The sequence below is a fragment of the Mytilus californianus genome, unplaced genomic scaffold, assembly GCF_021869535.1.
Source record: "Mytilus californianus isolate M0D057914Y unplaced genomic scaffold, xbMytCali1.0.p SCAF_1, whole genome shotgun sequence".
NCBI lineage: Eukaryota > Metazoa > Mollusca > Bivalvia > Mytilida > Mytilidae > Mytilus > Mytilus californianus.
In genome coordinates this window covers 75,196,773-75,224,602 of record NW_026262581.1, presented here as the reverse complement: position 1 = coordinate 75,224,602, position 27,830 = coordinate 75,196,773, and the positions used below count along the sequence as shown (strand labels likewise).

The 27,830-nt window shown below is 30.6% G+C and overlaps 1 protein-coding gene across 2 annotated transcripts in view; it reads right to left on the bottom strand.

The window, feature by feature from the left end:
• LOC127707718 (uncharacterized) overlaps window positions 1-25,805 on the bottom strand; it is a 75,379-nt gene extending 49,574 nt beyond the window's left edge. The window contains exon 1 of one of the 2 annotated variants that reach the window (XM_052212447.1): window positions 25,598-25,805. In XM_052212447.1, coding sequence (XP_052068407.1) covers window positions 25,598-25,790 — 193 coding nt within the window. In that variant the 5' untranslated portion in view covers window positions 25,791-25,805. Of the gene's footprint in view, window positions 1-23,032; window positions 23,573-25,597 lie in introns of those variants that run through there. The other variant, XM_052212438.1, reaches the window with a different exon arrangement.
• Between the last annotated feature and the right edge of the window lie 2,025 nt (window positions 25,806-27,830).

Genomic DNA, 27,830 nt, shown 5'->3' with positions numbered 1-27,830 from the left:
GATAACTGCGTGGGAATAACGAGTTTAAAAATCATGTTATCGTTCAAGACGACAATTATATTCTATAAAACCACTGTATTAACATTGGTACAAAGAATAAAGAATTTAAACATACTATACATAATAAGTTGCAGACATGACATGAATATAATGTTTGATTCGATATAGTTTCAAGGCCATTACAGAAAAACAGATGAGCAAATGCTAAACTAGACAATTTGCAAGATAATTTATTATTATTAGATCTTACCTCTTCAGCCAAAGCCTTATATCAATTTGTCTATTTTTTTTTATTTCCTGTTGGTCATACAGCTCCTTAAGTTTCTAAATATGTTTACATCCCTGACTTTCAAATTTTAAGGGTTAAGCGTTCGTGATGAAGGTAAGTCAAGAAAAGAGCTTCGGACGCATACAATTTGAAAGGGTTATTTCCATTGACTACCACTGGATCGATACGGTTGTTGGTTGACTGTTAATCGCAAAGGATATCATAAGATTAGCAGAGAGTACTTTCCAAAAATACCCCGTTGATAGATTAATAAGTATTAAGAAACTAAGGTTCCAACTCCCTCAGGAAAAGTTGACCATAAACGAATTTAGCTATTCTTTTTATATCCTTTTTGGTAATATAGCCCCCAACGTTTATACGTATTTACACATCTCTGGCTTTCATGGTTACTCAGAAAAAAGCTTCGGACGCACGAAATTTATAAAGTGTTATTTTCATTTATTACCCTTATAAATTTACAGATATTGATATGTTTTGCTTGTAAAGATTAACTAAACAAAATTACTTTTACTATGTTAGAATAAATTTTATCCGAAATCTGTGTTAGTAAATCGTTTAGAGATCAATTCAAACTGAACATTTGGGCGAATTTCAATTTTGACAGGAATTACGTTTGCGCGTACATATTGAATTACGTTTGCACGAATTTACCTGTAATTTACTTGAGTTTTATCTTTGGTTTTTGTCCTGAGAAAAACGTAAGCTTTAATATTTTTAATTAAATTGATAGATAATTTATATAATCATAAAAACTTTCCTCGTTTATACCAATATTAAAAAGCACCATATGTATGCCATTTGGAAAAGTTTTGAATAAGATACAGTCTGTCTCTCCTGGAGAGAAACATTCTGAGTATTAAAAACCATATCCTGGAATAAAGCACAGTATGTAATCTCGACAGGAACGATATATAAATCAGTCTTCGCTGTGAAAAGACTCAGGGCCATTGTTGGTACGTTTTGTGCTTTCATTTGGAACAGTCGTCCACTTTCTTGGCGTAATTTTCAACTAAATAGTTGGCAGATAGTTTGCGGCTTTCATTCACAGTATTATCAGCCTTTAATTATTTTTTTTAACGAAAACAAATATGTTTATTCAAGCATTTCCTAATATATTATACCTATAATAGCCCATGTCGCATACTTAGGGACCCCTGAATTTTTAACAGCCTTACTTGACCATGGAAAAATCAAATGAGTTTAAACTCCCATAGTTTTACATACATGCATTTGAATAAACCAGTCCAACTGTTTTTACTTGATAAGCATCATCGTAATATATTATCATTATCGTTTATCCGGTTCACTGATTACCATGTGTTGATTTTACTGCCTTAAACTTTCTCCGCTGGAAGAACTGGCAATCTACTACTTTCTATTTCAGTTGACGAATTTTTAATCATTTTTATTAGAAAATTTAATTAATTTGCGCAAACGTAGTAGCTTTCCAACAGGTAAATTTCGAGCAAACGTAATGCGTTTCGTCGCGAAAACTTGGAAAATTGTTCGTGCAAACGTAACGCGGCGAAATTATAATATCTGTTTTGTGTGTCTAAACAAATCCAGTATTGCTCACCGACTACCCTTTATATGTAGTTTGGTTATTTTCTGTCGTTGCTGTCTCGTTGATATAAAACACAGGTCTCATTTTATTCATATGAAAGAAAATAAACCTGAATGTAAATTTCCACAAGCAGGCAATGATTTTTTTATAACACAATAGTGTTTATGCATGTTGCAAACCAAGGGTATTTCACATATTTCAGAACATATTTATTTCAATTGTAATATTCCAAAAAGTTTTCTCTAAATACATTTAAAAATATTTACAATTTGTAGAAATAAAATTAATGTTTTACGCATAAAATCATTGTTAAAAATCCATGGAATGTTTTGTATATATTGATTAGTGTTTACTTGTGCGAAATAAGCTTCTATACGATTTTTACAGTTTATTATAGCGATTACATTTTGCAATTAAAAAAGTCAACAACCATGAACTCATCTTCAACTTTAATTGTGGGTAGATTTATTTATCTCTAATGAATCAAATCTAATTTAACATGAAAAATATTAACTTTATAAATTCCATAATTCAATTGATATGTTCAATAATAAATAAAGAGCTGTATACGCGATCAACTATTTTAGAAAGTCATTTAAATTTATAGATCGAAATCGATAGCACGCCAATAAATTAAACGTTCAATACATTTTATTTTTATAGTGCGGATATATTTAATTTTGTGAGTAGTGTGAGAAAAATTGTAATTTAGAGGATTAAGTTGGGTGAATAATATTAACGGAGCATCTAATTGGGTATTGGACAGCGATCTCAGATGTGTTACTTATCTAATTGCTTAGTCGGTTTCATTGGGTCTTCATTGCTATAAAGACAATCTCTACAATATTTTTAAATATAACTTCTTTGTCATCCTTTTTTCTCTGTTTTAAACGTAATTCAAATACGCAAAACAAGTAAAGGCCTTCAAAATATCAAATAATCTATGATTGACAAGAGGATACAACAATGCAAAAACAAATCTCTTTTCATTTGTATGAGAAAATAGCTTCAGTGAAGGAAAAATCAAGTTACTGACATATCAAAAAGACAGGTGCATAGACCCAAATGTGTGTTTACTTCCTGAAAGATGAAAATAAATGCCCCAAAAATCTATATGTCGCGAATAGTTTTTATGAATCTCACCAATAACAAATTTAATGTTCCCCGATACGTTTTAAATAAGATAAAGATATTCAATATTTCGCATTAATCGCATTCTTTTTAGGTTGTGTTTGGTTATAGCTCCCATGTATATAACGTAAGTAAGTTTTCAGACGAAAATTCAAAAAAATCTCCTACAAAATCAACAATTGCTTTTATTTATTTCCATGTCACTGCTAATCTCCAAGTATTTCGTCCACCGATTCTACTGCACCATCGCAAACCGTCTATCAATCACTAATTCTACGTTTCACCACTAGTCCTAATTGGTATGATGAAAACCCACACTTTTGAACTATTGTTAGTCCCTTAGTGTATTATCAACCGATACTACTGCTACCATTGCTAATTCCTAACAACGTCATCTGTCGTTACTGCTAGTGTTAAAATCATCATTAGTTAATGTTTTCAACACTGGCACATTATTTCCTATCTCTATGTTGATATTTTTTTTTTAAATTAACAATGAACGCAAGTGTTCTTCATTTCCTTTTTTGTGGTATATCTGAGAAACTCGCTTCGTTAGCTGTAAAATCATTATATGTGATTCTAACTCTTACGTAAACAGCTAGATTAGAAGTATCGTTTTGATAAAAAAAACATTAAGTTATTGAATCAAATTCAGGTCTGAAATTATTTCTACAGCATCATAATGGTGCCATTTTGTATAGAAACTAGGTTGTTATAATGATTAAAAAGAAATGTAGTTTATATGTCAATGAAACAAACGAAAAAATATTAAGCAATATCCCGAATACATCTAACCATGAAAATAAGGTATAGAAATTCAAAAAGTGTCTCAACATAAAATCAGTGTCTAAATCGCCAAGGTACTATATAAGTACTGAATAATCAAACAAAGTAGTATACAGATCCACCACAAACACACAATGTAATAAAGGACAAACAACACTAGGATATATACGAAGACAAAACCACTTACAAGTTTTACAAGTTTCCAGATTTGGGATTTGCACATGCACATGAAAGTGAGTAAACATTGTTTTTTAAACCACAACCTTCTTCCTATTGAAATTGAATTAGTAAGACACGATTAAAATCAGTCCACAAATTGTGCAAGTTAAACATGAACAGAAAACCTTGTCAAAGAATGTTCACAATTACTGAAAACAAACTCACATTACTTCAACTGCTAATATAGAACATAGAACATAGAACATATCTACATAGATATACTACAATAAGATTTAACGACAAGACATTTTATTGAATTATAGGCAAAATGAGGTTTGAGAACCTTTTTTGTATTGTAGTTTTGTTCGGAAATGCATTAGAAACATTATTATTAATTATTATTATTTATTTTTATTCGTTTATTTATTCATTGTTTGTTTGTTTGTTTTATTGCTTCTTTTTTTAAATTTATGTAAGGCACTGAAATATTGTAATCATAGCAATATGGAAATGATACTAAAGAATCTAAAAGAAAAGCATGGTAGCAATTACGACATGAAAAGCCTAACAATATCTCAAAATGAAAATAATATATAATATAATAATTTTTCTCTCCAATGCATTATCAACTCAAAATAAAGATGATAATGATGATATAAGAATATCATTGTATTATTACACAAAGAAAGTTTGTAAGACATAATTATGACGTCGTTTTCTGTTTTCATAAGTCCATTAAATGTTAAATCATACTTATAATACCATATTTTTGTATAAAAATTGAAATAACAGAAAATATAAAATATGTTTAAACAAAATTCTTTAAAAAGTACTGAACAAATTTCAATATAAACATGTTGAAATTACCATTATCATAAAAGAAGTTTACATGAAGGTATACTTGACCACGTGCCCTTAACATCTTTACACGTGTCTACAGCCTTTTTATGAGACTGTATAAAACGTATTTCATGCGTACATTACTGTTTCATTTACGTTGTATAAGTTCAATGCAAACTGAATATACCCATTAGATATTGAAATTGAAATGCAACTCATTTTGAGAATTTTTTCAGAGGTCTTACAACTTTTAAAACATTTTATTGTTAATATCTGCCGTATACGTATTAACAACATTATAAATGTCAGATCTAATTTGAAGTTGATTTATCGAATAGCTTAAACAAATAATGTAAAATCTTGCGATTTAAATCTTTTCAAACGGATTTTATAAACCAATAGAAATTAGCGACGATAAATTAACATTTCATAATCGTTATTTTATTATTGAATATTACCAACTACGTAGCATTTAACACAGTTACCATATCATTTGTTTAATATGTCCTTTTAGAGATAATTAGAAGAAAGTATTGTAGCTGGTTTATTACGGAAGCACAGCGGTGAAATTAGATTACACATTCATTAACTTTAAACAAGACTAAAGTTGTGTAAGGAAATTAACGCCTGATTAAAAAAAATAATGTATTATAGCATTTAGGCTTCTGTTTGTTATCAACGCAGGTGACGCCAACGTTCATTTTTTGTGTACATTGATATAGTTTGTTCATTCTTCATATTAATTTGATTTTAAAAGTTGATATGGAGTCTTTAACCCCCCTGCTGATGCATTCGTCTTTTTTCTTTTGCGTTCAATATGTTTACCTATAATCTTATTAAGATTATTGAGAAGCTTTTAAGTCAGAATGCACATTCCGCAACGCTACCGCTTAAAGTCAATACGCCCTATTTCGAGTGGAACAAGTAAAACTTTATCGGTGGAAATATCACAGCAAAATCTTTTATCTTGTATTACGATAACCAATGGGTTAATAGAATAACAGTATAGAAAACATTATACGAAATTTGCAAACTTGACAAATAGTACACACCTATTTAGATGGCATAGAAAAGTAATCATAAATGCATCACATATTGAGATGAAATCAAAGATAATGATGTTTAAACCTACTTACGTAATGTTAAATATGATTTGACGTTAAATGCGGAGCGACAACTCTTCAAATTGAGACAGTTGAGAGTTTGTTTCTCATTGTATATGTATACACATTGCTTAAAAAAATACGAACGCATCGTTTTCAAGCTAATATATTTATAAATTAGTATGACTAAAAATAAAGGAAGCGTTCTTTATACGTATTTTTCACCTTGATTAAACCAACTACAATTATTTTATATGTGTTTTGTCTTTTTGTAATCAAACGTAAACTATATCAAATATTGTTTTGCTAATAAAATAACTTTTGAAAGAGCTTTAACATTATTATCAGTTACTTTGACAATTAAAGTTTTATCATCAGCAATGCATATGAATATATTCATGTATTCAGTCATAATTCTTATATAATTTGCACATCTTCAAATACTTAAATGGGATTAGTCCGTAATATGTTTTCCATTGTTTACACTTCGACAGACGATGTTGCTGAACTTATTTATATAAGATACACATGCATGGGTCTTGGGGTTCAAAGAAAATCGAAATATTGAAACAAAAACACTACAGTACTGTTATTCCTGTTCTAATGAATCGCAAAAAGAATTGCATTAGAGCTTAGAAAAATGCATAAATCTATAATTGATTAAGACGCATTAATGTCATTGTAAAAAAATATGACTTCATACGAATAAAATACTCCAATCTGAAGTTTATTTCGTTACTTGTACGCATCAAATTCGGATAAAATCTCATTATGCATGTTATATATACTGCATTTGTATGCATCTGTCCTAAGTCAGGAGGCTCTACATAGCTTGCTGTTTGGTGTGAGCCAAGGCCCCTTGTTTGAAGACCGTACTTTGACCTATAATTGTTTACTTTTTATACATTGTGACTCGGATGGAGAATTGTCTCATTGGCACTCATACCACATCTGCTTATTTATATATAATTGAGTTTTTGAGGTAAGTGCTGTTTCGTTTTCAATTTTAAACTCACAAACTGAATAAAAGTCCGAAAGACTTTTATGTAAAGTTTGTGACTAAGCGACCCAGTTTGCACACCAATAACCTCTAGAGACTAGAGGCTCTCACGAGTGTCGCTCACCTGTATCTACTGTGTTTTTTGGAAATCATGTAAAATAAGGTAAAAATCATAATAAATAGTATTAGATACCCTAATAATGATTGAGGCCAAGTTTGGTTTAATTTGACCCAGTAGTTTAATTAAAAGCAGGTCATCCTATTTTAGTCTTACAATAGTTACTGAAAGACCCCTTATCATTATTTAATTTAGTTTTCAAGTTGTGACCATTTGAATTTGTTTTTTTTACAATTTTCCCTTAGACTTCTATAGTTAACCCCTATGTTCGATTTTTAGCCATGGGGGCCATGTTGGTTGGATGACAGGTCATCGGATACATTTTTCAATCAAGATACCCTATTAAAAATTGTGGCTAAGTTTAATTCTATTTGGCCCAGTAGATTAAGTGGAGAAGATTTTTGTAAAAGATTACAAAAATTTAAGAAAAATTTACTATAAAGGGCAATTACTCCTGAAGGGTCAATTGACAATTTTGGTATTATTGACTTATTTGTAGATTGTACTTTGCTGAACATTATTGTTTTTTACAGTTTATCTCTATCTATAAAAATATTTAAAATAACAAAAAACTGCATAATTTTCTTAAAATAACCAATTCAGGGGCAGCAACCCAACAACGGGTTGTCTGATTCGTCTGAAAATTTCAGGGCAGATAGATCTAAACCTGATAAACATATTTAGCCCATGTCAGATTTGCTCAAAATGCTTTAGTTTCAGAGATATAAGCCAAAAACTGCATTTTACCCCTATTTTCTATTTTAAGCCATGTCGGCCTTGTTGGTTGGCAGACGGGGTCATCGGACACATTTTTAAACTAGATACCCTTATGATGATTGTGACCAAGTTTGGACCAAGTTTGGTCTAGTAGTTTTAGAGGAGAAGATTTTTGTAAAAATTAACGGACGACAACGACGACGACGGACGACGGACGCCAAGTGATGAGAAAAGCTCACTTGGCCCATTGGGCCAGGTGAGCTAAAAATGCGTTTAATCCTCATAACTCGTAATCCAAACAGTTTTTTTTTATATTTCAAAGGCATCTATTGACCGTCAAATCGACATGTTGTAACTAAGGAGTAAAGCACCATATTGACTAACTTGGAATCCATACATGTTCGATTAATCGCCCAGTTTACATATCAATGACATTTAGTAAAAAGGTTTAATCCTTTAATGTCAATGTCGGAACGCAGCGGAAGTAAAACTTTGAATATTTAACGTGTTGCCTGTGAAGCCCTATGTCAATTTTTTTTAATAAATCATAGATGTATAAATACATTTTAGAAGCTGCATACAAGAGGGACTAAATAAGTGACCAAAAACCTTATAAAATTAAAGTTTCCTACCGATGTCGCTATGGCAACAAACCATGACGAGATTTTGCATACTTTTGGTTTTCCTTGTTTTACATGAAATGCTAATTATATTTTGGATTAAAAAAATATGTGCGCTTCTAAGACAAAAAAACTATATATATTTGGTGAAATTATATAAATAGTAACAATAAAGATAGCTCTGAACGTTTCTACGTTTTTTTTATACATCCCTTAATTCCAAATGTTTTGTTTGAACGTTCCTGAGTGAGGTAAATCCAGAAAAGCGCTTCGGACGCATGAAATTTTTAAAGTGTTATTGTCATTTATACCAACTTCACCTGTATATGGGATATACATTTCCCAACTCATTCGGTATTCAAGAACTTGCAGCTGCTACCAAGACTTTATAAAACGTCACCAGTTTTTTAACAGAAAATTGATGAACCAGGGCTATGTCAAAGAACGTCTCGTCCTTTTTCTAAAAATGTTCATCGGAAGATACTAAGACCTTTTTGATAAATATTCCGTATCAACTTCACAAATAATACATGATGGTCTTCAAGTATAGATTCTAGGTACTGACGTTGTTTATCATCTTAATTACGTGTTATAGTGTTCTTTTATTGTCTTTGTAAATTATTAACCTTTACTGTTTGGTCTATTTTTGGTAATATCCTTTTGGCGTGGAGCGGTACGTATGCATCCCGCCAATGTGTTGTTGTGCTGTGGTAATTTTTATTGTATTCTTGTCTTTCATTTTTGCGTATGTGCTTTGTCTACATGCCGTTTTGTTTATCTTTGTTGACATATTTGTTTGTTTTTATAGTGATTAAGATTATAAAACAGTGTTGACTGCTGTACCCCTATTTTTGACATTTTTACCTATTATGTCTGTTTATTTTGTTCACACATTGTTGTCAATATAATGGAATTTTATGCGACTGTCATACAAGTGAGAGGTTCAGCTAGCTATAAAACCAGGTTTAATCCACCATTTTCTACATAAAGAAATGCCCGTACCAAGTCAGGAATATGACAGTTGTTTTCCACTCGTTTGATCTGTTTGAGCTTTTGATTTTGCCATTTGATAAGGGACTTTCCCATTTGAATTTTCCTTGGAGTGCGGTATTTTTGTTATTTTACTTTTTATTACCATGCAAATCTAAAGCTTACATTAACAATTCTATTAAAGAACTCTTCATGTCATTATAATATTACTTGGAGTTCCATTGTTACTGCTTTTTTACGTTTATTTTTCACATTATAAATCATTTATTTAACTCAGAGGATTATTCAACTGTCTGAAGTTTTCGTGTGATTGTTTGTTTCGTTTGGTTGCTGTGTCATCCATATTTATCCCTTACCTCCTGTCATTTTTATTTGAAAATATGTTTTAAAGAACATGACAGGTCTATAATCTATATTCTGATTTGTCGTTTACTGATTTCGTCCTATTGCTTTTTGTGACATTTTGACAAGGTGGGGATTCGTATTACGGACGATTCATGCACATATTTGTGTAGCAAAAGATACTTCCCCTTTCATAACAGGTCTCGTCATATTTTGAGGTCATGCAATCCCCTTATGTTTTGTTCTGTTTTTTCTTAAATTTTGTATATTTTTAATAGATTTACCAATTCTGTCCTATTCCCTTTTGTGATATATTGACTTAGGGTAGATTCCAATGGCAGGTGATGCATGTATAGCAAAAGACAATAACACTGTCGACGAAACTGGTTTCGCTATGTTTGGAGATGTTACAATTCCCTCAGGATTTGTGTTTTTTTATCTTGATTTTGTAAAATCTTAATGAATTCAATAAATACAAACATCGGTTGCCTCTTATTTACTAAAAAGTATAACAAAAATACAGTACTCCAAAGCAAATTCAAAAAAGGTTCATACAAACTGACAAAACTAAACGCTATCAATCAAAAAATGAAAACCAACTGTTATATTCCTGACTTGGTATAGGCATTTTCCTAAGAAAATGATGGATTAAACCTGGTTTTATAGCTAGCTGAAACCTCCCGCTTAGTTCTGTTATATTGACACAATTTGACGAGCAACCCAAACAAACAAAATAGGTTAATGTGACAATAATTTGTTTAAGCAGTTCTCGTGAAAATGTAACAATTGCAAAAACAAGTTCATCGGTTATCTCCCATAGTCTTTCCAATATGATAAAAGTTATTCAATCACATTGTATATGCCTGGTATGTAATGCAAACAATAGTTTAAAGCGCAACAAAAGTTTTCAAAACTATCATTTGGGGTGATAATTTACATAATTCAACATGCATGAAGAAGTAATCAAGTTCATTTTGTTGTTATTACCAAAGTGTGCATTGTGTAGAATCCATCAGTTAATCTATTTTGAATAAATTACCACTTTGATTTTTTTTTGTTAAATTTTAACAGCCGCAAACCTACATGTAAAGTTGATAATATGTTTGTTGCTTAAAAAATTATAGTGCATATATATAGTTTCTACCACTGCATCGAGTGTGATACGATATTTATCCACTAAACACAGTTAAATTTTCAAATTTAAACGCGAGGCTCGTCTTTTTTCGTGATGTCACAATAGGAATTTCAGAGGAAAACAAGAATATTTGACGTCATAATCGAATTTTGACCAATGAAGAACTGATATCAAACGAACCACACGTTGATTAAATAAAAATAATCAACAGGTCAGGAAAGTGACCAATCGAGTAAGAATTAGAGAAAAATATATATACACGTATGTTGTAGTTATTCCAGTATTTAAGATTTGATATCCGTCAAATCTGTTGATGAATTTAGACACATTTAGAAAAAAAATCAATAAACGCACGCAACACAAACTATATAAAAATATATGATTTTTAAACTGTATTTATAAGTATATACTCTGTCATCATATATGTGTATTGTATATGTAAGGAGAGGACTTAATATAAGTTGTTATAACTTGTGTCCAATCCTATTGCTTGATTAATGCAATAAAATATTATTAAATTAAATAAACAAATATTCAATATTGGCAGCGGTATATCACCTGACGATAATTATGTTCACAATGTCATGATAAATCCCGCCACACATAGCTTAACGAATACTATCTAAAATTGTATATAAGATGTCATGCAATTATTGTAGCCATAGTAAGTAAAACAAGTGTCTCATTTTTATAAAAAATAAAAAATGTTATGTTGTTCGAAATATGATAATCAGTTGACGAAAAATTGTCATATTGCTGTTTCTCCTATTACTGTAATTAGAGAAGCATACATGATAGAAAAAAAGGATTAACAATAATACCGAACTCAAAGGTAAATTCAAAAAGGGAGGAGGTCCATAAACCATGACAAAATCAAACGTTAGACTATATAAAACAACTGAATGAATGGAAAAAAAACTCATACTCCTGACTTGGTACAGGCTTTTTCGATAGATAATAATCTTTGTGCGTATTGCCACAATACTTATAATTTGTGTGTTAATTTAGTATCTTTGGGTTGCTTTCTCATTGACGTGGATCTTACTTCTCCTTTTATCAGTACGATAAGCCTGAAGATGGTATGGAATTCAAATTAATACGAAATATTGTTAAATAATTAATTTTGACGTCTACACCATTTTCATGTCATGTTTTGAAAATTGTAGTGTCTAGTTTGTTTGTGAAATATTCATATTATAACAAAACGAATGCTTAAACAAAAACAGTGTATGATGATCGATTTCATTGACAGTTAAAATTCACGAGAGCAATTTAGAATCATTAAGTTTGTTGTTGATTCAAGTTTTGAATTACCCGGTATCAGCTTAATAAATAGTTTGCAAAAAGATCATAGTAAATAGATACTTACTGAAGTCCTTGAACTCAAAATGAAATCAATCCTGTTCTAGTTTTCTTACATATAGCAGAAAATTGACCTGATATTGTTTCAAAAAAGAAATAGGGTCAGAAATGGACGTTTACTATGGACTAGTTTAAGGAATATGAAAATTCATTTAAAGAACTGTCCAAAAAGCAATAAAAGAGTTTCTTATTACATATACTTATTTTTAATGAACCAACACTTCCTAAATCATCCATTTTCTAGTACTTGTTCAAATATTAAACGTTTTATCTATTCATTGAGTTATGCCAAACTTTTTATATTTTGCTGTATTTGCCTGTAATTCTGTAAATCAAGATTTTATTAAGATTTGAATTTATTACAGAAAAAGCTCGAGTTTAAACCTTTTCTGTCAATATAATATTATAAAGAATTAAATAATATCTTCTTTTTTGTCGTTGAAAACTACTAAACTGATTGTTAGTAATTCATATAAAAATCTGTACCAAAAATAAATATATAAGTTTTCAATTCCTTCAATAATAATAAATAAAAAGGATAATAAAGTATAATAAAAATAGAGAACTCTAAGAAAAAAAGGATTTACAGCATAACAGATCACATAAATATACACGTACAACAACAAAAAATAAATTCATACATATACAGAGAAAACAGAAATAGCATTAAGATACCACACAGTACAATAAATCACAGGAACCATCAACACTCCGACCCCCCCCCCCCCTCCTTACACCCTAGGTTTTTCATTGTTCACTAGTATATTTACATCTCGGTTGTAGCACATTACTTTTTTGTTGTTACTTTAATTTGTGTTTGTATCGTCTTAAATAATCTTATTTCCATTCTCAATTTTATTATTTCTATATATGATAGTTATAAGCTATTTCTGGCTATTTTATATACATAGATAATACTTTTATCAAATCAGCATAAACATTGTATTAAGGATTAAACCAAGTTTTGGATATTATATAGCGTTAATATTATCAAGATTTTGTTCATAAATTTATTTCAACACGTTCGATACATTTTAGGTTTAATTTGCAACTATTTTATTTTTAACCCAGACACATTTTTCTATATCAATCCCACTCTACATATACGGAAATATTTTCTTTGTAATTATACGAATTCTAAAAGGAAAATAACTACAATAATTTGACGAGTAGATTTACTTGCACAGAGACAAATATTTATCTGAAGTTATTAAGATTTTGTGTAACGCTGTGTCGGGTGAATAAACAATAGGTGTTGCAAGCAAGATCTATTATAAGATAATAGTTTTCTTGATGGACGAGAAAGTTTTTGTGGAAATTAACGAAGTGCTTTTTTTCCGTTTGTTGAAATTGTTCTCAAGTATCATAGTTAAACAAACCGATGAAATGTGTCATTGTATTACGTATGTATTCATCCTCTAAACAAAAGAAAGAACAGCTCACTTTCAATGGGGTCCTTGGTAAAGATTCTTTCAGAGAATAAGGTGGCGGCATTTCTAAGCTTTTATAACTTATATGTAATATTGTAATATAACTAGCACAAGAACAGATGACCTATTACTACTTTTACAACTAAAATGCATGATAAAGTTTTCCCTGATACATAGGCAGTAAAGGTGATTTTTGTCGTTAACTGAAAACCGAAAAACTATGTCATCTCTGAGTTAATAAATGATTTTTGAAGAGAAATGAATGATTTATTTTTGCAAAAACTAATTGTGCAACAAAACAATATGAAAATGCTATACACAAACAAACTATATAAAGAATGCCACTACGCACGTAGTGTTTTTATGAACAGGACATATTTTGAAATCCAACAAATGCAAAGATAAGAGACTCAAAGGTAACATTCTGATATGACCCTCCACCCAAAAAAACTAAAGTCAGAAAATACAGAAAAGGATATTTAAATTTTCTTGATGCGCACCGACATGTCTTTTATTTATTCGCTTGAATTATCCTTGAATACAAAGAAAATAGTACATGAAAAACAATAAATAAAATGCTTATTCATATGCACGTCAAAGGAGTGTTATCAAATTACCCTTAACTATTTAAAATACGTGATAAAACCAAATTAAACAGTCACTGTCATGTCCAAATAAATATTAAAATGAAGCTCTTATATATAAGTCAATACTTATGTTATGAACTAATGATTAATTCAAGTGAGGTATTGTATGGAATTTAAGGAATAGTTCATTCATGTCGAAGATTCTACAAGTAAATTGGTTTGCAATGTAAAATCATATCATAAACAAAATGTGCAAAGGAAAAAAGGAGTAAAATAGAGCGGCCTTTGTTTTCTTGCAAAGATGCACATTTAATAAAAAAAATTTGCACAACAAGTGTTGATGGAATAACATTTATCTACTCCCCTCGATACCAAAGTTAGGATAGACAAAGTTACAAATTGTTTAACAAAGCATAAAAACAAAACAATGTCTTATAAGAAAAGATAACCATTTTGTAATGGATTCACATTCAATCGTTTTTCATTGCTCACTAGTATATTTACATGTTAGTTGTAACACATTACTTTCTTGTTGCTACTTTAATTTGTTTTTGTATCGTCTTAAATAATCTTATTTCTATATGTGATAGTTACTAGTATAAACTATTTCTGGCTATTTTATATACATAGATAATACTTTTATCAAATCAGCATAAATATTGTACTAAGGATTAAGCCATGTTTTGGATATTATATAGCGTAAATATTATCAAGATTTTGTTTATAAATTTATTTCAATACGTTCGATACTATTGGGTATAATTTGAAACTATCTTTTTTTTAACCCAGACACGTTTTTCTATATCAATCCTACTCTACATGTACGGAATTTATTTTTGTAATTACACGAATTCTAAAAGAAAATTAACTGCAAGAATTTGACGAGTAGATTTACTTGCACTGAGACAAAAATTTATCGGAAGTAATTAAAAGTTGTTATCAATATTATTTGGTACACACAATTATCTTAAAGGAAAACCTACATGGTCATGTTATCTTATTTTAGATAAGCACTTCCGAATCGCATTCATAATGCATTGCGTCATCTGTACTGTTGTAACTTAATCATTTAAGACGGCTCTACATGCAAAACAAGATACTTTATCCTTAAAAAATTCAATGAATATCAAATATACACTATGATTAGAAAACAACCATTACTATTGAACAAGTAAAAGTAATGTGGAAAGAAATTTATCTGAAATACATTTCAAAAGGGTGATTGTATTGGCGTAGTTAAAATTAATGTTACTGAATTTATTTTTGCACGATAGTATTGCAAAAAGGAGAGCAAAACAAGGACAATTCGAAATATAAGTCGAAGAAAATCAGACTTCAAATGGTGAAATAAAAAAGACGAAAAGACAAACAACAGGTCACAAAACACTACACAAGTTATGACTAACAGATACAAGAAAACACATACATGTAATTGGTAATAAAGGTACTACTTTAATTTGTCTTATTCTTTTGAGGGGAAAATAGAGAAATTTGGTTCGTTTTTCAGTATCTTATTCCAGCATTTCCATGTATCATATGGTCAACCTCCTCATAATCTGCATTTTACTATGTTTTCTTTTCCACCTCTCTTTTTAAAGTCTTTTTGTATCTCAACGTTTTAAACAAATCTAATGACTTTATTTCAGTAATTTTCATACATGTAATTCATGTTTGGAGAACAGTATAATTTGAAATGCTTTGGGGTTTAAGTTATGATTTTTACAAATTCTTATGGCATGATGACACAAAGAAAAAGTCAAACGTAACGCAGAAAACTAAATTTTGAGCAGCAAATGTCAATCATAAACAGGTTCAACACATGTCAATCATAAACAGGTTCTGTTTGTTACTTTGATTTGACTCTTTTGAATCGATTGTCAAGATTTGAACATCGGTAAACTACTTATCACCTTAATATCATTAAAAACAATCTTAGTGGTCAATAAATCTTCCACTGATCAAGTCTTGTATAGTACGGTTTTTCTTTTTAGAAGCGAGGCGGAAGATACGAAAGGGATATGCCAAAACATGAAAAACGTCGAAAAGACAAAGAATCAACAAAACACAAAATAAAAAACACTAAAGACTTAGCTACACGAACACGACAAAAAACCGGGATCGCGTTCTCCGGAAGGGCTAACAGATCCCGCTCTGTATGTGAAACATGTCGTGTTACTCCTATAAAATATGTTGGTAATTATATCAAGTGATTAAGCAACTAAAGACAACTACTGATTACTGTCTCTTGGTTTTTAACACGTACGAAAACAGTGTTTAGATTAAACATAATTGTAAGCAGATCTTAACCCTTTCCTAACCAGTAAAGCACTTAACTCTTTCTTTAAATTCCGAACTTTAGACTAGTAGGCAAGTGTACATGTAAAAAAATTCTTTCGGGTGGATTCATTATTTAAGTTATAAAAATTATATTTGTTTTAAATGTTGATACCGAAAAAAAAAACAGATGTTTGGAGACAATACAGGTTTGGATAATATAACATGTCCCGTTGTTATATATATAACGGGACGAATAAACATCCAGATAAACATTTCAAAATTGTATGAAACTAAGCAATGAAGACATAAAAATTCGAGTACACAGGGTGGAAATACTCTTTTTACGTGTCAACAACATCAAACATTTGCCTAATCTAAATAGTTTAGAAGTGCACTACATATCAAGAACATGATAATCAAATATACAAAAATGTCACGTATGTTATATAATACCTACTTCATTCACGTCATATTAAGAATTTAAAAACCAAAGGCCTGATTGGTGAACTATTTCATAATTCTATTAGATTTCTTCTATTTGTTTTTTTTTAAATCTGATAGGTAAATACTTGTACACGTATTAAATTATTAACGATTTATGTATATGTTGTTATGTAAAAGTGGACAAAAGAAAACATTAAAAAACGATAGGAAGAAACTAATAAAGAGCAAATATTTTTAGCAAAGTTGAGACAGTCTTTTAAGGTCGGCCAATTTAAAGTTATATAGCCACACACCGTATCGGAAGTTTTTTTTAACCATTTGGAAACAATCCTTGCTTTCGTTTAAAGCAAGCTTTTTTGAAAATTCTTATTGATTAAACTTGCCATTTGCTAACATGTGCCGGTTTTGAATTTGTCATGCGGGTTCAATTTTTATATTTATTGTAGTGTCTTTCATTTATAGTCCAACATACATGTATCTTAGTAATATTTTTTCGAAAGATAGTCACACCGATACTTGCCCAATTCGCTTTTCATCCTATTGCATCCACAACACCCATGCCTTAAAAATATGAAGAACCCTTAAACATTCCGTTTTTAGACTATCTAAAATAAGTAAGTGAGAAACCGTCCTGTGTGTTAAGTAAAAATTTATAAATTTCGTACATCCAAAGCGCTTTTCCGAATGTACCTTTATCAGGAACATTAAAACCAAAACATTTGAAAGTCAGGGATGTATAAATACATAGAAAAATTAACTGACAACATGGACATAAAAATATAGCCAAATGTATTTCAGGTCACCTTTGCATGAGGAATTAAACCCTAGTATCTTAATATTTTTGAATTTATCAACGAGGAATTTTAGATAATTATGTCGTAATTCATGTCAGTACCGCAGACTTCTGAGCTGATGATATCTTCGGGGATAAACAGTCTACTAACAGTGGTATCGACACAGAACTAGTAAATGGAAAAACACACTTTATCAATTTTGCGCTTTCGAAGCCCTTATCTTGATTTGCCTTCATCATGAAGGTTCAAACCAAAACATCCAAAAGCTAGTTATTTATAAATACGAAGAAACTTTAGGAGCTATATGACAAAGAGGGAATTTTAAAAAGCCAAATTCCTCGAAGGTCAAATTTGCCTGAAAGAGTTGGTACCTTGTTTAAATCTTACTTATAAATCATTTCAGTACCAAAGCGCCGACTACTGAGCTGATGATACCATCGAGGTTAAACACTAAAAGTCCACCAGCGGTGGTATCGATCCAGTGCTTGTTAATGCAAATATAACTTTCTAAATTTCGTTATATTGAAGCGCTTTTCTCGATTTACCTTCTCCAGGAACGCTCCGACCAAAACAATTGAAAACATGACAAGTTGTATATAGGACTAAGTGCTACTTAATTGACAAGGCTAATAAAAAATCGACATGAAATAGTGCAAATAGCAGCAGTTGATATGATCAGGACATAGTACAGATGATACAAGTTTAACACATTTCATGAACATTTTCAAAGATAGGAATTTTGTCATCTTTAGATTCCTTTGATATAGGAATTTGTTGTTAGTGTAGAATCTTACATAATCTCCGTTGAATCCATTGTCACATTTACTTGCAAGAAAGGCTCACCCTGTCGACGCACATGTCTCGCTTCGTTAATGGTTCGTGTGGTTTCTGTAGTTTTTTTTTGTTATTTTGTTTATGTATTTACATACTCCAAATGAATTTACATAACATATCTCAGATACATCTCAAATTGAGACAATATTTGCAGATTTTTTTTCTATTTATTATCACCAGCCCATTAGTCAGCACATTAATTGTGTTCATTTTCTGTAAATTTACTTTTAATAGAATGTTGATATGATAGATTCATAATACTTTTTGCATTCCAATTCAAGTGACCAAACCAAGTCCTAAACAAAAATTCTCAGTTGATAATCAATAAGGATATAGATAATGGTTGAAACAACGAAAAATTAGAAAAATATGCCCTAGAACGTGAATAAATATGAACACCTTTGAACGGAAATTTGTTAAAACGGTTATTTAGGTACATAAATTCACCATTACTTTACATGAAATTACTGTCAACACTACCTTATTTACAAATGTATTTCATGTTTATCTTTTCCTTTAAACAATATTAATCTTAATCATAAATAGAAAAAAATAAATAAAATATATCATACAGTGATTTAGATTACAGGATTGATTACATATCTTACCTATTAAAATGTTTTCTTTTATTAAGGCATGCATCTTGTGCATTACTTGGCACGTTTTAAACATATTGAACATGTGTCTTACGTACAATATTACATTAACGAAATTAAATCAAATTCCAGACTGAGAATGGGATGAACCTACAATTGTATACTAGTAGTCACCTCTACTACTATCAATCAATTATCATTTAATTACAACACCATAAAATAGGGAAAAACTGTTAGAAAAATTATACAATTTTAACTCAAAATATATCAAATACCAATTGTGAACAATAGTTTATCTAATATTTTCAACATCAATGGAAAGTATTGTTATATCATACTGAGTACAAGAACAAACATGAAACTAAAGATACAGTCTTTTTCATCTCAAATATCGTAGGTGTGTTTAACATAATATTCTTGATTCATACTAAAATACAAATTAAATTTCTGTTTTGATCCTGATAATATGCGGAATTGGAACTATTATAATTCAATTGGTTAAAATGTAAATTAAATACTAATGTGACGTACTTCTTACATACAATCACACAACTTAATGTTAATCAAAATCAATCTGTCTAACATCAATATAAAGTTCATGTTTACAATTTCAATAAGACTAACAACCTATGTGATCTGCAATAATCAATTTCCACTTTGAATTCTCCGATCTGGCAGAAGGGTAATTTACCAGTGCGTATGTGTTCGGCTGTGTAGGATTTGTGAAAATGTAATAACGTCCTGAAATTATTGGGTTCAATTCATCACCCGCAACCAGGCACTTGTTTTAGGCTGCTACGCCTTTACCTAACTATTTCTTTGGAGGAGTTTGTAGGTGACCCGTAGTAATGCTTTTCTTACACAACCAAAATCACCGTCTGTATACGTTATACATTTGCATTCCCTCATCCAGGTCCACATTCACCTTTTTATAAATAAAAGAAGAATGTGTCTGAGGGCACGAATGCCCCCGCTCAAACTTAGCAAATTTCCAAGTTAAAAATGGGCATAACTCCAAAACAGTAAATGACTCATAACTCGAATTTGTGTGCACGAAAACAACCTTCGTGAAGTATGCTGGTGACAAAAATTTTGAAAATAACAAATGCACAACGTTTGGGAGCATAAAAACAAAAGAAATGAAATTCAAAAATTCAAAACTGTCTAAGATTTTGTTTGTCCGAAGTAGTGCATTAAAGAAATAATTCATGGGGGCTTGAATTTATTGTGATTTTACCATGGGTTGGCCCTTTATGCTAAATATTTTACCACGAGCGACAGTGACGACTTTCATTTTCCTATTCGTGCATTTTCCCGTAAAATCCTTACGTCATTATTCAATGACGTCATTTACACCATCTGACGTGAGGTAAATCAGTCATAAAAAGCCTACGACGTGGGATTAGGATTGGAACAGCCCAAACAAAACATGACGTTGCCTAACAGCGGACATATGAATATATTCGAATTTTACCACGGGTGTGTACTCAAAGCGTTTGAAGAACGTCATATTAGAACCTTAGTTTTATCACATTAACATACATGTACATTATTCGTCAATTTTTTTTATAAATTTCGCATCAATAACTATTCTGCGAATAACTCAATTTCGACCAGAGCATGTAAATAGTGATTGCCACTTGATATCAAGCACAGCCAATGATCAGTCAATGCATCGATGATATAAAAGTTTCTAGATTACTCACAAATAGAAGCATATGATTGGTTAACGTCAATAGTTGATAAAGTTTTAATGACATGATACAGTAAAATCTTGAGTCGATCTCCATTTTCCGATTAATTAGATATATATAGATTCTACCACTGCATCGAGTGTGATACGATATTTATCCACTCGAGACAGTTAAATTTTTAATATTTAACTGTCGAGAGTGGATAAATATCGTATTACACGAGATTTGGTAGTGGAATCTGTTTCTCTAATGATTTTCAAACAATATGCAGGCAAACTTATTCCTTCTTTTTCAATGATCTGCAAAAAGATGTGTTCTTTATATGTGACGTCATCAGGCATGGTCGCCTTTTTTCATGCCGTCACAATAGGAAATTCAGAGGAAAGCAAGAAAATTCGACGTCATAATCGGATTTTAACCAATGAAGAACTGAGATCAAATGAACCACACGTTGATTAATTTTTTTTTATACAATGGGTGCAGAAAGGGATAAATTGACGAAAAATTAGAGAAAAGAAAATATGGTATTAGTGCCTATGAGACAACTCTCCATCCAAGTCACAATTTGTAAAAGTAAACCATTATAGGTCAAAGTACGGCCTTCAACACGGAGCCTTGGCTCACACCGAACAAGCAAGCTATAAAGGGCCCCAAAAATTACTAGTGTAGAACCATTCATAAACAGGAAAACCAACGTTCATATTATATCTTAATTTTTTGTTATATTTCTCGTCTGCATATACAAACTTATTCTGTCTCAACTTTCAAACAAGAATAAAACTGATCTGTAATTAAATGGTTGTTTTACGTGCGAGCAAGAACATTTACATGTATGTAGTTTAGATACAAATTGAAAGTTAAAATGACAGACCTCTATAAGTATTCTAAATATGTGAAGTAATTTATCTATGCAACAAGTTTATCAAAAGTATCTCATATATTTTTTTAGTTGTGTTAAACATTCTCTTCATGGCTTTATATTTAATCTCTTATTTTCACATTTTTAAATATTACTATACAGTTACCTACAAGCGCGATTATAAATGACAATATGATCAGCACAGACTATTGCGCCTCATCTATTGAATTGGGAACCTTGGGGTATAAAAATATGGTAATCTCTGGACTTCACTGACGCTAAAGTGGAGAGTTTTATCGTGCGGGATGTGTAAATACGCCACCATGTCCGGTATGACCGAGGGCCTTTGTATACTACCTGCATGTTAAAAAAAAACCTTGCAACAACTCTCTAGGTGTTTTGAAGGTGGTTTGTTGGAGTGCAACATTTTTGCCAATTTCCAATATATCATAATTTTCCAGTGGCAGTCTAAATGTTCCTGCCCTGTTGATTTGTCCTGTTAGACCTACGTTGCAGAACATACTCATTGTATTATATGTTAATTTGTTCTTGTCGTGAATATACATGAAATAATTTCCGCTGGATGTTAAGCAAGAAACAAACTATCAATGTCTTGGTTGGTTTAGTTGGCGGTTGATAAAATCAAGGACATCATATGACCTCTATTTTAGTATATGTTTCATTGACACATCATTCTTGAACCTTAAATCAATAGACCTTCAGCATTTGCAATGCAACTGCTCGAAAGGAAACTATGATGGGTTTTGTGAATTTGTATGTTTAATTAACAGCAATTGATTTCTTTGTTTTATTAAAGTAGATGCTGTTAAAATTGGCTAGAATACTAAAATAAACCAGCATCTTTAACCTGTTAAGAAATCAGAAACCTGGTTTCTCCACTCCCTAGACCCGCCTCCTGTTTCTGAGATTATTTCAAGAAGTTCCATACTCTAGTTAGCAATCAATTTATGGATCAATTCTGTTTTTGAAGGATATCCGTATGCATTTGAGTTATCTATTATTCGGAGCAGTTTTATATAAATAAAATCTATAAACGAATTACCGGATTTTTTTGGGGCATAATTTAAACATATAGGTTTGCTAGCCTTTTGTTAGAAGCGCAAACATCGTATAGAATTTAAACAAATATTGTGTAGAGTCATTATTTCTATGATACAAAATGTTGCAAGAAATTTGCTGAATAATTTTTATAATCATATTGTGTTTCAATTGAAAAGTTGGAATAGAATATACATGTATGGTTTTTATCCATAGTAGTATTAGAAGACTAAGAATTTTAAAAATATACGAATAAAAGAAATTATAACTACATGTAAGTAAGTCACTTAATGCGAACTTACCATTTTTTGTTGCTGCAAACTGGCATGAAGGAATAGATGTCCAGTTACCGTAGGTATCTAGACAAGTAGCTAGTGGGTTCCCGGAGAGATAGTAAAACGTGTTACAATAATAAGTCACTGTTTCATTAATGTTGTACAAGTTAGAAGATGATAAAATATATCCATTAGAAATTGAAACTGTCGTACAAGACATTTCAAAAGTCAGCACGTTATTTGACGAAATAAAATGTTTCCTCCTTTACCAAACCAAGTTTATCCGTTACAAAAACATATTATAAACGTCCTTAATAAATTAAAGCCCATGGTTTGAATATTGAGTCTTTAGTAAGTAATATATCTTTCTGTATATAATTTAGTAGAAACGCTTTTTTATACAATGCGTTATAAAAAGTTAAATGTAGGTCTATGGTAAATACCAACAGTATTAACATTCAATGCAATGTATTGTACCCAGTTTTCATCTAAACTCCAATAAATCAAATAATTATATCATTTGAGTTAATACATTTCATGAGTCGGTTGTCATGTATAACGGGCAATTGAAAGTTTGTAAAATAATTTTCTGAAAGAATGAAGTTAGTATATGTAATATCGATAAACCGTCAAAGTTAGCGTCCCATGAAAGCGAATTATGAATACGTATTTTATTTCTGGTTTTATCTTTTATGTTTATAAAAAGTAATTAATAGATTTAAATGTTACTAGACATTAATAAAATAAACGAATTCATAATAAAGATATAAACCGATTTGAAAGGAAAATGGATAAAAAACAGCCTTTTATTCATTTATGATTTATTTCATTGTCGCAGTAAAAAGGCTCTGAAAGCCGTGTCTTTTTAATCGTACTTTTCAATGGAAACGATAATAAAAATCAATAATTCTTTTATATTTTTGTACGTACACCTTATCATAATTAAATAGCAAAACTAAAAATGATAGACAGAAGAGCAATCCTATGACGGTATAAACACCATTTTTAAACGATCGCAATAAAATCTCATGGTTAGACAACACGTCATGCTAAAATATTATTCCTTTGAGACGTGTTTCAGTTCTAAGATCGTTAACTAAAAAATAAGATAAATATACGTTTGAAATATTACATTGTATGATTTCGGCAGTCAATATTTTATTAATGTGTTAGACTTTTCCATTGACAACTTATAATAATATGATTATTCTCGATAAATATTCAAAAGACACTATAGGTATTCCAGTTGGTACCAATTACGTTCCCCTGAAAACAGACTTATACACAAAATTGTATAAAAATTAAAAAGGAAGTGAAGTTAAAAGTTCAATGCAAGGAACCCGTTGTACATTGGTGGTCATTGGTTGCTATTATATTGCCAAATTCATTTGGTCAAACCTGACCTTTTATTGTTTCATATACGGTATAGGTTTTGCAGACTGTTGAAAGGCCGTAAGGTTACCTATAATTGATCACAGCTTTGTCTTTCGGTCTTTATATTTGGCAATCAAACTACATCTGCTTATTTTCAAATTGAGTAAATGATAACTTGATACTGGCATCTGATTAAATTGTTGTGTATTTAATTTCTGCGAAATTTGAAATTATTTCTCAATTCCGATATCCTTTCGTCTGGGTAAATGTTTTTCCATATCTTTATTGTAATTTGGAATGAGTAAATATCCAATATTAAACTTGGCAAAGGATTTTTAATAAAACATCAAGAACTAACAAACCAGAAACATTTTTATGAAAAGCAATCTTTGAAAAAAGAGCTCTGAACTCCTATTTCTTTTGTAACATGGCCATTACAAACATTAGATAGATTGGAAAACACCATCAACCTTTAGTGCACTGCTTTATCAACATTAGTTGGTTTTTTTTTGTCAAATCTTGGTTGGTTTATAAGCTTAACTAACAGTTGGTTGATATCCACAAACAAAGAACGTTACAACTTCGTTGCTAATGACAATACATTTAATGAAACATTGCCAAGTCATAAAAGTGTTCACATGATATAAACGTACGTACTGATTTATATGTGTACGACAAGTGTTTATTGAATAATCTAAATCAGTAACTTAATATGACTCGTGAACAGGAGAAAATCTCGGCAAGCCTTGCTTTTCTCTCTGTTTCTAAAGCTTGTCAAATAAATTTGATATCTCCTTACACTGTACGAATATTGTACATTTAATGTATTCATTTAACGTCAGCTGCAGTATAAAACAATCAAAGTAGTGATACCGTGGTTGAAAAGCCCAAGGTGTAACTTACAAAATCGAGATCTGTCAATTTTTTAGTTTTGTCGTGCTTAAAAGATAGTGAAGTTTTGTATACTTTTTTGGCGACAACTAGTTTTTCAGCTTACAGCGCTGAAATCAATTCATTATTTGATTATGCAAGTCCGGTATCCTTTAATTGCATGAACTCACTTAATATACAGAAAGTGACAATGCTCTGACGATTCTTTAAATTTTGCATTTACCCTTTACGTTTATTTAAACGTTTTCACTACTTAATTGAATAATATTTGGTATTCAACTTTTGTCAAAGTGTATCCATTATCCCTAAGATGTAACTAGAACTTACCATTATCATAAAAGACAAGTTTACATGAAGGTATACTGGACCACGTGCCATTAACGTCTTTACACGTAGCTACAGCGTTTCCGGAGAGTGTATAAAACGTATTACATGCGTAAGTTACTGTTTCATTTACGTTGTACAAGTTCAATGCAGACTGAATGTATCCATTAGTTATTGAAACTGAAGTGCAACTCATTTTGTCGGATGTTTAAGCGTTTTAATAGTTTTTTCAAGATAACTTTGTCAGGTTTATTTCATATATCACAACAATATTCAAAACTCAAGTGTTATGTTAAATATTTAAAGCGACTATAAAAAAAGTCGGTTTAAATATATTTTCGAAAAGATTTTAACAGCCAATAGAAATTAACGATGGTAATTGGTTTCAAACTGTTCCAAAAGTTAATTTCGTGTGTTTCATTAACATACTATAAATACTTAAGGGTGTGGATGGGGGTTTTCAGAATATAGAATAATGGGGAAAAATATACAGAATAGAGGAAAATGGACCAAAAAAAAAAGAATAGAGAATAATGAGGTGCTAAAATATAAATAATAGAGAATAATGGGCCAAAAAAATAAAGAATAGAGAAAAATGGCCTAAAAATTAAAGAATATAGAAATGAAGGACCCCCATCGAGACCCTCATACTTGACATACAACAAAATATCTCTTATATTATTTACCGTTTCATCTGTTTATATTACTTTTATGAGAAATTTCAAGTAGATAATAGCTTGTTCACTCGGTAATTTTATAATAAATACAAACCAAAATTGATTAATTCTTTTAAACTCAGAGTGTTATATTACAGATATCCACAAAATTTCAATAAGTCATGTTCGTTCTGAATTAATTAAATGATCAGTTTGTTTGAATTATTTCAAAATCGTGACGCTATGTACTTTACGGACATATAATTTGTTCCTCTAAGTTTAATACTTATAACAGTTGTCATTTCACAGTTACTTTTTTGCAAATTATTTATGTAGTCACCTCATAATATTAGGTATGATGATCAGAACCAGCGTCAATTTTTTATTGAAATAAAGGGCATTGCCACTAGATAGGCTTTAGAGTAAATATGAACACTACAAATTCTTGATTTAGAAAAAGTATTTTTTTCTCAAAATGTCGAAAAATTTGGACTAAAACAAATTCAAAATTTGAATCTGAAAATATGAAGTGGTTAAGTTTTTTTTTCTAACTTAAAAATTACAAGCTTTTAAAGTTCAATTTTTATCTTGTTTCACTATGTCCTTAATACAATACTAGAAGGTACTTACTTTACTATTATTGTTCATTGGCGTTTATTGCGGCTTTCAGTTATAAGTATTGCATACATTGTGTCATAGTTTCATGGGTTTGTTTTGAATGGTTTTCAATCTATTAAGCAGAATTAGCTTGTGCTGACCGATAACCCGTTCGCCTGTCCGCTGTACTACCTAGAATTCAGATCGTATTGGTTATGAAAAACCCTGTAAAAATTTGAATTTCATTATGGCGATTCTAGTTTTTGACAAAGAGTTTCATTATCAAACGGTGCACGACTATTTCCTCTGAATTTGTTCCGCTCAGTCAGGGGATTAAATCCCGAAAGTTGTTGAAAGATAGAAGATTTTTTTACGGAATTTAGCAATAATTGCCTCATATCATATGTCCATATGTGCATACCATTAAAATTTCAATGATTAAAATTGCTGTTGTAGACTACTTTGAGAAAAAAAAACTATTGAAAATTGTACATGTTTAGGCAAATTACATTGATGGATTGAACGATTGATTTTTGCGTAAACGACTAGTGGCAAATATTTCATGTATTATATTCAAGACAAACATTAAAGACGTCGTCTACAAAAGTTTATTCCTGTGTTAAACAGTATACCAAATTTGAGTTGTATACAATAAACTATTCTTATCTTTCGAGTCAAATCTATTTAGCTCAATCCACATTCTACAGTAAATTCAACAACTCTCCATCGGCCGTTATTTTCGCTACATATTTTAACTTAATTGATGCGCAGATCTTTCGATAAGAAAAATTATAACTTTGTGCACGGACAACGGGAAAATGTTCATCAATATGTATATGACATAAACATTTACAGTACAATTTAGGAGTTGTAATAAGTGATTGACAATGCAGGGGCGTGGAACTATTCTTGTCGCATGCACGACACGAATATGTTCACGCCCTGCATTGTAAATTACAAGTGTAAATATAAATAAGAATGAA